General features: G+C 41.9%; 1 protein-coding gene across 2 annotated transcripts in view; it reads right to left on the bottom strand.

Annotated features, from left to right (window-relative positions):
- Positions 1 to 12,496, bottom strand: part of LOC138202306 (uncharacterized) — a 46,964-nt gene that overhangs the window by 29,043 nt on the left and 5,425 nt on the right. For both annotated transcript variants that reach the window (XM_069156215.1, XM_069156214.1), the window contains exons 4-20: positions 11,450 to 11,639; positions 10,974 to 11,341; positions 9,752 to 9,868; positions 9,469 to 9,666; positions 8,794 to 8,934; positions 7,539 to 7,796; positions 5,360 to 5,540; positions 5,070 to 5,236; positions 4,760 to 4,903; positions 4,441 to 4,619; positions 3,942 to 4,114; positions 3,071 to 3,295; positions 2,846 to 2,955; positions 1,952 to 2,167; positions 823 to 949; positions 504 to 717; positions 238 to 385 (exon numbers count right to left, since the gene is read on the bottom strand). In XM_069156215.1, the coding sequence (XP_069012316.1) occupies positions 238 to 385; positions 504 to 717; positions 823 to 949; positions 1,952 to 2,167; positions 2,846 to 2,955; positions 3,071 to 3,295; positions 3,942 to 4,114; positions 4,441 to 4,619; positions 4,760 to 4,903; positions 5,070 to 5,236; positions 5,360 to 5,540; positions 7,539 to 7,796; positions 8,794 to 8,934; positions 9,469 to 9,666; positions 9,752 to 9,868; positions 10,974 to 11,341; positions 11,450 to 11,639 (3,156 nt within the window). The remainder of the gene's footprint in view (positions 1 to 237; positions 386 to 503; positions 718 to 822; positions 950 to 1,951; positions 2,168 to 2,845; positions 2,956 to 3,070; positions 3,296 to 3,941; positions 4,115 to 4,440; positions 4,620 to 4,759; positions 4,904 to 5,069; positions 5,237 to 5,359; positions 5,541 to 7,538; positions 7,797 to 8,793; positions 8,935 to 9,468; positions 9,667 to 9,751; positions 9,869 to 10,973; positions 11,342 to 11,449; positions 11,640 to 12,496) is intronic.

Genomic DNA, 12,496 nt, shown 5'->3' with positions numbered 1-12,496 from the left:
TTATACACGTCAACGGAAGTGAGTACATATTTATTCCTTAATGAGGTAGTGCTTTTAAAAAACTAATTTTTCTTGCCGACTTGCAATTTTTTCGAATTACCACAACTTAACACAAAAAACTCACTTAAAACTCCACAAATTACATCACAACTTTTGAGAAAATCTGCCGCAAAAATCATTTTTGATCGTAACAATAACAAAAATCCCAGAGGGACGTGTGAATGTATTGGAAGGCACCTGAATGAGTTCCAGGACAAAGTGTGTGTCTTTGCTGTAGAGTTCGGTGGAGAGGCGGTCCAAGCTGCGGCCCAGTCTCTCCTGGTGGACCTGCATCAGCTTCTGGCCTTCAGCGGGCAACTCCACCCCGATGCCAAACTCATTTTTCCTGTAAGACAATAAGAGGAGGATGGAGAAGAGTGACGGATCGGTTTGGTTTTGTATGAGCCCCATTTGGAAATCTTGACACTTGAATGGACTGAGTGGAAATAAATAAATAAACCAACCTGATTTCTTCAATTATAACCTTCTGGAAGGGGATCGTGGTGTCAGACTGACAGCTGGCAGCATCTTTTTCATCAGTCTGAGACTTTTCCGGCTCTTCCTCGCCCTCAGCTTCACTGCTGACGTCTGTTGTCACCCCATTGGGAGGTGAAGCCAACTCGTACAACTCCTCCTCGTCCTCTTCCTCCTCAATCTCTACATCTTGCTCGCCGTTGACTAGAAGAAGCCATTTAGTTATTAAAAAAACATTCAAATGAGGAAAATGCTACAGTCCTTTGTTTAAATTCACATTATCTGAGGTGGAATAATACTTTCATTCACCTTGTGGAAGGCTCTGATTGAGCTGGGAGGACGTGCAGCTGTTGTCCATGACGTTGTCCTCAAGATACTCGTCTTCACTCGTATTCAGACCAGACAGACTGCTGCTCTCAGAGTCTATCAAATTAGACTGAAGGCAAAAAAAAAAAAAAAAAAAAAAAAAAAATCAACATAGGAAATGGTTAATGGATTTACTGCGACAGGATTTCAGCTTTAAAACAGTGCTACACATATCTACTGTACTATATGTTTGTCTATAATTCTAATGTGTTTTTTTTACTTTCCAAACATATAACACTTTTTATATTATTCTGGATCAGAAGTCTTCAACCTTTTTTCCTCTGAAAGCTAATTTGACAAAATGAAAGTGTCCAAGAGCTTCTCTTGTTTCGTAACATATATTCACATAGCTGAGCTCCAACCAAAATGACGGAATAAGCTTCTTTTATGTGAACAATAACAAACTGATACTGTACACAAACATATTGTAACACAACAGCTTGAATGCAACTCGTGTGGCCAAACGGTTTTGAAGAGTTTAAATAAAGCCTTGTAGTAGAAGATTCAACTGGAAAATCCAGTGTTTCCCCTTCGATTGGGGATTGATTATGAGCACCCTTATCTAAGGGTAGTAAGTCTATGTGTGGGAAGCACTGCATATTGTTCGTACCTTTTGCAAGCTACTCCGAACCAGGTGGGAAGCTACGGGTTAGAGATTCCTGTTCTGGAGGTTTCATTGTGCCGTTACTCTGAGAAACAAATCTGGATGATTTGGCAGCGGAGTGCTGTATTATCATGGCAGCGGGGTTTTGGCTTTGCACAACCAAGAGATTACATCTGAGGTCTACTAGGAAATTAGATATTAATTTTCTTTTTCTTTTTACCAGCTGAATTTGACCTTTTTGTTGATTGTGACTGTTATAATCACTCCTTGTTCATACTAACAACGGATCTAAGTTTTCTCTGTTTATTTGACTGATGCTGCTGCTTTTTTCTTAGAAAGATGAAATCAACACTGTGTTTAGAACAATATGTGCAAAGTCCAAATATTTAAGGACTAAGATTGCTTAAGAAATATTAAATTTGCCTGCTCATTCAATCGGAGTACTGTTTTTATGTTTTGCACGCTGACCTTGGCCTGATACACAGGTGCTGCGTATGCGTTATAGTTCTGGCTCTGCGGTGGGTTCAGCTTCTTCTGGTAGTCTTTGACCCAGTCTGTGATGCCCATGAGGATGCCCAGCCGATGCAGACAGTTCATGTGTGTCGTGTCGGACTGAGCCACAGAGATCAGGACTTGTTTGGACTTGGCTTGGCCCAAGACACGGGAGAAAGGCTCCAAAAACACCTGCAAGTCACAGACACACATTTCTTAATCAGAGATGCAACCTTTCGACATTTTGTTGTGCAAAGCTGGTGTAGAAATAGCTGCGGGGAAAGAAAAGTGAGACTCGGTTACAAAGATAGTTTTAGTTCTGCGTCCACTGTACAGCAGAGAGGTTTTAGCACAAGCAGTAGGAAGTCTGAGACGACCAACAAGCCAGAAAGCTGCTGTATCTTAGACTGTGGTTGGCATGACAACAGTAAAACTGATAACAACCACCTCTTCAGCAATTTAGGGCAGCAGATTAAATTCACAGGCTACAGCTGCCCACTCATTTGGTCAAGGACACATTGAAATGTTGTCACAGTTTCTGTGTTTGTTTGTTAAAAGCTGTGAACCATCTGTTTGCTGGAGAAGAATGTTTCCCAAATTATACACTCCGAGTATCAACATCAATATCTCTACTCTGCAGAATTTAAATGGACTTATTTAATATAGAAACTGTAAATGTAGACAAGGGGATATCAAAGTTTGAATTTCTACTTGCTGCTGGGTTTTATTGAGGAGCCATGGGATAAAATCAACAAGATCCAAATCTACTATCACCAGCTGTACTCTAAAATTAAAAACTATATATATATCACCAGCTGTACTCTAAAATTAAAAACTATATATATATATATATTATATATAGCGACTGACCTGCTGCAGAAGAGCCTGGCAGGTTCTGGTGGGGATTCGTTTGAAACACGCCAGGAGGAATTTGGCGACTCTGCTGTAACACGACACATCCTCGTCAGCCAGGGACAAATCTGAAGAACACAAACCTTATTTTGGTAACGATGACACAGTCGCGCTGCATTTGACATACTTTAGTCCAGTCATACATGTTTTCGTGCAAATGAGCAAAACGAAATGAAAGTCTACCTTCTTTAGCCACGGCCGCTGCCAGAGAGCTCTGCATGTGATTGGCCAGGAGGGCTGTGGGAGCGTTGTCGATCCCATCGGCTATAACCATGGACACGAGGTGGCCGGCGGTGCCGACGGGGTCGAGGGCCACGACGGCACTACAGAAGAGCTTGTCTCCTGTCTTTGTGGTGATCCTGAGCAGCGTACCTGGTGTCACCTCTAATGCTGCCAGGCCGGTATCAGCTAAACAAACATTAATACACGTATTAGTAAGTACAAACTCTCGTAACTTGGTAACACCGTTTAGTTGTGGGTCATACATGGATAAACACAGAAAGTTGGATACAGTGCTGCCATTCAGGATTGCTGCTAATGTGTCCCATTAATGATAATGCAACAAAATAAATCTTCTGTGAGCCAAAAAGCATTTTTGGCATTGACAGGAACCACAAGGTCCATTTTCATTGTTTTTATTATGAATCCATGGTGGATGTATATTCATGTGACATCCCCTCTATGTAAAGTCTATGAGCTGAGCAGGAGCACATGGGTGGGACAGTCAGGTGATGTGCATGTGCAGCACAGAAGCTGGACTTTGTGGCTTATGTGTCAGATCAGCATTTTTTTATTCATTTATTCAACCAGCCCAACCAAATTAAGAATTCACACTTAAATAAAATGTTGGCAGGTAAACACTGTATACTGCAATATAAAGTAAATAGGGAGTAATTTTGTACACATCCTATATTACACATCAAATATCGATTCATCAATTTGGGATTTTACGCCTCACCTCTGTAATAATATATCACACTTACCATTGAGTTACAGTGAGCAACATTACATTCAATATACTGGAGGAGCTGCATAAACAGTGCAGGCCACATACCTGCGTTTCTTTCGATGAAATCTTTGAGGGAGCCATGAAGGGGCTTAAATACAAGCTCCCACTGGCTCCACTCACTCAAATCTTCCAGCAGAGGGCAGGAGAGCAGGCTGTCCAGGGCCTGCGCCTTCAACATGTCACCCAGACGCCCCACCGACTCACATCCAGCTTCAGTGCTGTTCATGAGAGGAATGGGAGAAAGACTTTTTAGAGACATTATTAAACAAGGACTGGAAAATGATGGAAGGTTCTTGTTTCATGACATGAACATTTCACATCTCTAAGAAGCAAGATGATCAAAATGGTGGATGCTTCTTAAAGTTTGAAGAAGTAACCCTGATGAAAGACTGCGACGTTGGAAAATGTTGGATCCGTTGTTTTTAAAGTTTGACCTGAACACGCTCAGCCTCCGCTGCTTCGACTGTTACGGCTCTTATTTAAATCTGTCTTGATGGAAGTCTATTACTAAAGTGCTTGAGTGATCTGGTAACAGACATCTAACCTTGATTTATCTGGTTTGGCAAACAGGGCGGACTCGTAGTAGACCTGGCTCAGTCCTCCTCCACCCAGCCCCTTTTGGCGTTGGACCAGGCCAGCCAGCATGTGAAGGGGGCCGAAGCCCAAGTCCCGACTGTCCCGGACCCTGTAGTGGGCCCGCAGTGCCAACTCAATGTGAGAGAGCTGGGAACAAAAGTTGGACGTTAACCGCGTTGTTTTCTGGGTTATAGAACATTTACAGTAGCTTTTAATAACCCACTAAAAGAAGTGGCTTGTTTCGTTGTTGGTATTTGTGATGGCTTCGATGTCTTTAACAGACTCACTTCATCTGGATCAGTGGAGGTCACGTCGCCGCACTGTTTGATGAACTCAAACACGTCTTGTCTGGTGGGTTTGAAACCGCTGCCAGTGAGCTCCGTGCTGCTGCTGCCCAGAGTCAAAGTGGACCCCAGTGTGTCCTGCAGCAGCTGCTCACAACCAGAGAGAGAGACAGGATGAAAACACTGTGCGTCGCTATGCTATCACCATGGCAACGTCGGAAGTCTTTCAAAGGGTGATGTGGCGTAATAGCCTTAAGGTCTAGACTTCACCCTCATGATAGCAGAATCCAAATGAAGCATTTCATAGATGTACCTGAATGTGTTTGACAAGGAACTCCAGGAAGTTGCCGTGCTCTAAAGAGCGGAAATCTTTGACGTGGAAGTGTTTGGTCAGTTTCTTCTCCATAGAGGCAACGTGGGCCAAAGTGATGGCCGAGTTCTGAGCAGCCAGGGTGTCTTTTAAATACTGCTTCACTTTGGCTGAGAGACACAGAGAGGAAACGACCGTCAATCAGAGACAAGTGTGCACTCGATTCATATTTATCAGACATCATCAGACGAGTCGAATATGTGCGGCAGTAACGCTGCATGCTGCATTCTAACCTTCACCGGGGAGGGACACGTTGTTTTGGTCCTCTGCTTTAGTTTGCTCGGTGGTTTTGGAGGCCTTGTCTTTGGGCACCAGGTCCGATGGAACGGCCAGGGAGCCTCCGCAGATGGCCAGCTGAAACAGAGCCGTTGCCAGGCGGTCGCCGGACACCTGCAGCAGGAAGCCCTGGATGTGCTGCATGGGGAAAGTAAACAAAGCTGCGTATCAGAGAGGCGGTAAACCTTTACATGACAGGAGTGCCGACATTAAACAAGCACACCTTGTTTGTCTGCCACGCCCAAGACAAACACGGACTCCAGGCTAATCTGTTTGGTTCACATTCATGCATCCTATTACAGTGTCTATCTACTGTTTATCATGTTGCTGCGTCAACAAAATAATTCAGTCTGTTAAACATCAATTGCTGACTCTGCTGATCCTGTTCAATGAGGTGTAGAGACAAAGTGTAAAGCAAATATTTCAGGTTGTTTTTCACTTTTTTACCAACATATACACTCTAGAAAACAAACGGAAACCTTCTCTGAAACTTGAGTTGTGCTGATATATTTAGAGAGTGTGAAACCTGAAACCTGAAACCTGGTTTGCATTTTTGCAAATCCAGTTTCCAGAACAGTCATGTGGTTGTTTTTCCTTTTCTTTTCTTTAACCTTTAGATCCAATCCCATTTCCCATCCTGTGGCCCTGCCCCTCCTTTAGATCAGATCAGATTAGATTTGATTTTATTAATCCCACAATGGGGAGATTTACTCATCACAGCAGCATAGAGAAGACAAAAAAAAGTGCACACAATATGAACAAATTTGCAAATACTTATGAGATATAGGAAATAAGGTAGATAAGAAATCATTATTTTAGAAAAAAATTAAATAACACAAAGGAGATGTCGAGGCTTTTGCTAAAGCCATGGAGACGGAGACGAAGTCGGACCAGGACAGCGACTCCAAAGACAAGAAGGACGACGATGAAGACATGAGTTTGGACTAAGTGCTCTTTTAAGAAAACTACCCTGATTATTTAATGTATTTATTATTTATTGGTTGGTGGAGGTGGCTCATTGTATTTTTGATCCAGTAGACAAAAGATCATTTAATGTTGTGAGTAATAACGCTGCACTGTTTTTTTTTTTCTTTTGGTGGTACTACTAAATACTTGTGATCTTTTTGATGCAATGAATAAAAAAAATACACACACAGACTATATACACAAAAACAAATAAAATAAAAAATAAATATAAATAAATGCAGTTTGGCATGATGAATGTAAAGTGACAGGTGCTGTCACAGGAGTGTCCTCTACTGGGGTGGTGGCCCTTCAGAACGGAGCTACAAGGTGTAGGATTTACAAATTTGAAACTAAAGAAATGGGACACCACTCGTTGTATCAGCAGTAGCTGCAAACTAAGTTAATTATTAACCCTCCCGCTGTCCTCGGGTCAAATTGAGGCGCTGCTGTGTTCAACTAAGTTCTATTTTATTCTTATATTTTTATGGATCATTGGAGACAAGGAGGCTGTGACTCAGTGTCTGTTTCCTGTCAGTCCCATTTCCTCCTTGTCGTCCTATTTACGGATTGAGAGCATATCAAGGTGTAGGCTGAAGCCATTATTTCCAATTAAGGGAAATCTTAATGCTACAGCAGATAACATATTATAGACTTTAGAATTTTTATCTCAGGACAAGATGTTGGAAAATGGATGGAAAGACCTGAATGTTTTAAATTAATGACCGATTCTAATAATGATATCACAAACTGCTGATAAATAGGATAAATTCTTCAGATAATCCCAGAACATGTAGAAGTAGGCGTCTGTCAAGAGGAGTTTAGTCCCAAATTAAATATCTAGCTGGTCAGTTCAAACTGTTTTCTTGCGCCTTCATTAGGGATTAGGAGATTATGAAGGGTGACATTTTGTTAATGAGTTCAGAAGTGGAAAGCAGCCCTGAAACTCCTTGTTATCCCCCTGACAGCTCATGCTGAGAGGCTTAGTGGAATTAACACCAAGCAGTCTGCAGCAGCAAAATCAGGACACATGACCAGAAGTACCAGAACCACTAAACTCCCAAAAAGTGGACACAAAAATTCAACACACCGCCACTGAACGAGTTCTTTTCACGCATCTGAGGAGGCATCAGATTCACGAATAGAATACATGTGTCAGTGTCTGCCACCCACCTTGTTCATCCTGGGGCTGAACACCCCGGCTGCGTTCGTGAAGACTGCCAGCACTACCTCAGACGCCGGGATGGAGGCGTACTTTTTCCTGAGGTCCAAGCTGCCTGAAGAGAAGGAACCTGGACCAGGCACCGACTCTAAAACGCTCTTTTTGAGCTTTCTCAGACGCTCGTGGGTCTCATCCTCCAGCTCTCTCTCGATGACCTCCCGGGCACGCAGCAGGATGTTGTGCTCACTATGGCTGACCTTCGTCAGGGTCTGGAGCAGACAGAGAAGCTCGTGTTAAATAGATGTTTAATAGAGAAGTGTAGCAGGCTCATTTCACCTAAAATACAAGTTAAGCTATTTTTCATCTCGACCGTAGTGCTGCAGTAAATATTCACCAAATGAGCTTTTGGTAACTCAGATAGTGCTTTGTAATGGACATTGTGGTTTATAGTTACATGTATTGTATTATTTTGCAGCAAAGTAAATCCTCCAGAGCCCAATGTGCCAGTAATGGTGGAAATGATTGCACGCGGAGTTTGCCGTGGTGAATTAGAAGCATCCATTAGCTAAATGTACCAGAACTGGAAAGAGAAAAGGTTCCTCTGAATGAGGAAAAAAATGGAGCACATCTTTGTTTTACAAACAATAAGTAACACGGCAACTTCTTCATCATTCAAATTTAGATCAAATTAACAAAAGTTTTTGGCAAATATCAAACAATCAAACAGTAGTAAAAATCCTACAACTATCTTCATGAAAAAAGAAAGAGTCTTGCCGATAAAAAGAGGTTACAGCCCCAACAGAGGATAACGGAAGATACTGACACAGCGTAAATCCAAAGAGGAACTGTGGAAAGTTCTTTAACATGTTGAGAACAAGCTTCCTGCCAAGTACCTGAAAAACTGTGTGAAAGTGAACTCATGAGAACTGTTGTGGTCTGAGGGGCAAAGGGTGAATAAACCAGTTGATTTAGTTTTGTTTTTAAAATCATTGCAGCACTTTGTATGAAGTTAACTGAAAAATAAAAACTGTAATTATCTTCAAAGCATCGTTGCTATTCTTTTCACTTTGTTTTCTGTATCTCTTACTGTGATATTGAGTTTGTCACCTCGGCGAATAAGTGTACTGCCGTTGCAGAGGCTTACTCAATAAGGGGGAGTGAAGGTAAAGAAATGAATGTGCCCATTAAAAGAAACAACACAAGCCTTCGGCTGATGATAAGTCACCAGTAAACCATCTGAATGCCTCGGTACATCATGTCTCTCACCGATATGGGCAGCCCCACACTATGTATTCGGATACCCAGCTCGTAGGGAGATTGACAGTTGTAGTGGTCGGCCAGGTACTTCATGAACTCCGCCAGGTCGACTTTCACCTTGGACTGCTTCCTCCTAAAGTTGCGAAGTTGCTGAACAAAGGATAACAGAGCAGACACATTTAGGAATTAAAAGTTAAGGCTTCAAGGTCATCATGAATTTGTAGCTGCTGCAAACAGGCAATAACGTCTTCATGGTGCCTTCAGGTACTAGAAATGTCCTCAGCAACAGTTCATGCATCCCCGGTTTGTCGATTTTTTTTTTACTCCGTTTCGTTTTGTTCTCTCAGGCATATCATTAAAAGTCACCTTTCTGAAGCAGATTCTTCTTTAAGCTGCAAACTATGGCTCGCACATGAATCTCCATGGCAACCTTAATCACATGGATTTATTATTGCAGGGCGGCTTGCTGTCATTTCCATTTTACATGGCCATCTAGCTTTAATTTGCATCTTTTATAAAAATTATATAAAAATAGGTACCGGTAACAAGTTTTACAGATACGTAGAACAAAACTTCAAAGCTAAAAGACAAAGAAAAGTCAAGAGTGTTCAGAAATAAAAATATATCTACAATATGGTTCACAAGTCAACTGAATCCCCATGTCATTTCCCATGTAAGTTGTACCTTTAAGATGTCTACGGTCTCGATCTGATGGATGTCATCATCTTTCGTGTTGCTGTCGATCTTGAACATGCGGTGGATGAGGGGGAGTTTGCACAGGGGCCCCAGGTTCAGCTCCTCGTAGTGCTTCTTGTCCTTGAGGCCGGCCAGTGACTGACCCAGCTCATAGAGGGTACTGATGGAAGTCACCGCTTCAGTGCACTGACAGAAAGAGAAGAAACGTTGTCAGTGTGACAATATAACACACAAATAAAAACAACTTGACACCAAATGCACGTGCGCCGACCTCTATGAACATGTTGATCTCCCTCATGATGTACAGAAGGTCTTTCAGAGCGGGGATGGTCCAGGGTTTTAACCTTGGGTCCAAAGACGGAATCAGCGTGTACAACCGGGATATCACCTGGATGGAAGAAATCAAACACACCCCACCGGTCAGATGTAGAGACTCTGAACACCTTGAGTTCCCTTGGTAGGAGAAACCATAAAGTTATAAAAGGAGTCGTTTTGCATTAAAATATTAGAATATTTCACTGTTACTTAGTAGTTACTAATGGTCAATACATGTATATGTACTGTGTGCCTCCAGAGGAGGAAACACATCCAACATCTTCAAGAATCCCTCCGCACAGACCAAAGTATGCATCCCGTTTATAACTTAAATGGCAAAGAAAAAAACATGAGATTGTTTAAACGTCGATCATAAAATACACAACTCCATCTTTTCCTGCTCCGGGTGGTGACATCAGCGTGAGTTCAATGTACCGAAAGTCTATCTGAGCTGTCTCACACCTCCAGTAAACTTTTTTTAATAATTGTTCAGAGCACTTCTGATGGCACTTCAACTGATAATAATAGTAATGGTAATAATAATAATAATAATAATAATAATAATAATAATAATAATAATAATAATAACAATAATAGTCAACACAGGATGGAGCCTTCATGTATGAAAAAAAATGATAACTGTTATTTCTGGGCCAGAATCTGAAAATAACCAAAGTTTTTGGTGGCATAGCATTTCTACAGTACTGCAGTGATGAGGTGAATGAAATATGATGAAAGAAGGAGACTAATTAAAACTTAGGTGTAATAAATAACAAGAAAACATATTAACATCACAAAAACAGAGGCAGAAAGCCTTCAAGTATTTAAAACAAGCAACACTGTGCTATAAAACCTGTTGTGGCAGCATTTTAGTTAAACATGTTGATTTGAACAAGAAGACGACTTTAATGGTTCTAGTATGATAAAGAGTCAAAGTTTAGAGATGTTCGTGTTTTTTTGTTTTTTTTAGCTTTGTACAGAAAAAGACTGTCAGTTACTTCTCGCTTCAAATTTAGCGTTGGGCTAAATTAAACTCAGCTAATATGCTCCTGGTTCTCGCTCTAAATTTAGCTTCATTATTTACAGATGTGATCGTCATATTGATGAATAATTAAGAGCAACTCCCAAAATGTTGAACTATCACTTTAAGATGAAAAGGATGCGGTGTTCGTCCTCACCTTTTCTTTTGTGACCAGCTCTCCGTCGGCAGCGATTTCTCGTATCACGCTCTCCGTCAGACCGTTGACCGTCTCCGGATCCACGGCCCTGTTCCTCCTCCTCCTCCGAGTGGCATCCTCCTCATCCTCCTCCATGGCCTCCATGGCCCGCATGTTACCCCCGTGGATCTCTCTCAGCTGGGCGTGATAAGCTTCGCTGAAGACGGGGGCGTTGGCTGGTCTCTGGTTGGCCTCTCTTACTTTGCTCTTCGGCTCTCTTTTCATGCTCTTATCTGCTCCCAGCTCTGGAAAGTCAGAGCCAGACAGGAAGTTGGACCCGGTGGCCCCCTGCTGCTCCTTTTCAGGCTCTCTCATAAGACTCGGTGTTGCTGTGGGAGGATATGCCATCAAACATTTGTTTCTTATCAGTATCAGCGGATCAATGATCAATTTGCGGATCAATTTGTTCTGAAACTGATATTAAGATATTTGGCTACCTGCAGCTGTCTGCCATGCACTAGTCTTGGGTTCTGCTGTTGGTTCTGGCTGAGCTGGCAGCGTCTTGGATTCCCAGCTGTCGTACAGAGACATGTACTGTTTGAGAGGAAGCTGTTGACCAAACTGCTGAAGGTAGCAGGTTTGGAGCTGGTCCATCGATGGAGCAGTCAGCTGGTGCGTCGTGATCACCTGGAAACACGTCGACAAACTTTTACTCACTGGGTGCTTTCCACCGGCAGACAGACAAAGGTCAGCTCTACAGCAGTTTAAAAGCACAATACAAAAATCTAAACAACAACTACAAGCTAATAGATTTGTGTAATTTGATCTTTTTGAGGGTTTGTTTACATCAGTCATCACTACTAGCTTTTGAAATGTGATCAGATAATTAACAGACAAATGTAAACTTGAGCACTCCTTTTCCAGCAGCAACATCATGCCTTCAAATCCAGTAATCTGCCTGAAGCTGACAGTTTTGACACACCCAACTGTTCTAACATCATGAGACACTGAGAGCTGTTGTTTCAAAAGGTTTCATAATATGTCAAAGGAAAGTGCTCGGCCTCAACACAACTTCTCAGCGCTTCAGAAAACCAGTGAATGACTGTTTGTCATATCTCTGATTTCAAACTTTATCCCTGTACTATTCACAAGTGGCTCAATGGTTTACATCACTCCACAGTGAAATCAAGCAGCTAGAAGAGCCCCAGGGACAAAAAAAACACGTTATTGATAATCCAATAAACTCTATTGCTCCCTTCATAATACTTCCTTGGTCTGCTCACAGATCAATTCATTTACATGCATTACTTGCCTGTATGGACCAATTCCTCAATAGGATAGGATAGGATAGGATAGGATAAGATAAGATATGATAGGATAGGATAGGATAAGATATGATAGGATAGGATAAGATATGATAGGATAGGATAAGATAAGATATGATAGGATAGCTAAGGAAAGGAAAGGAAAGGAAAGGAAAGGAAAGGAAAGGAAAGGAAAGGAAAGGAAAGGAAAGGAAAGGAAAGGAAAGGAAAGGAAAGATA

Source organism: Embiotoca jacksoni, unplaced genomic scaffold, assembly GCF_022577435.1.
Source record: "Embiotoca jacksoni isolate LCO1_2020_lvr unplaced genomic scaffold, fEmbJac1.0.p SCAF_20, whole genome shotgun sequence".
In the NCBI taxonomy this organism is placed as follows: domain Eukaryota; kingdom Metazoa; phylum Chordata; class Actinopteri; family Embiotocidae; genus Embiotoca; species Embiotoca jacksoni.
This window is presented reverse-complemented; position numbering and strand designations above follow the sequence as displayed.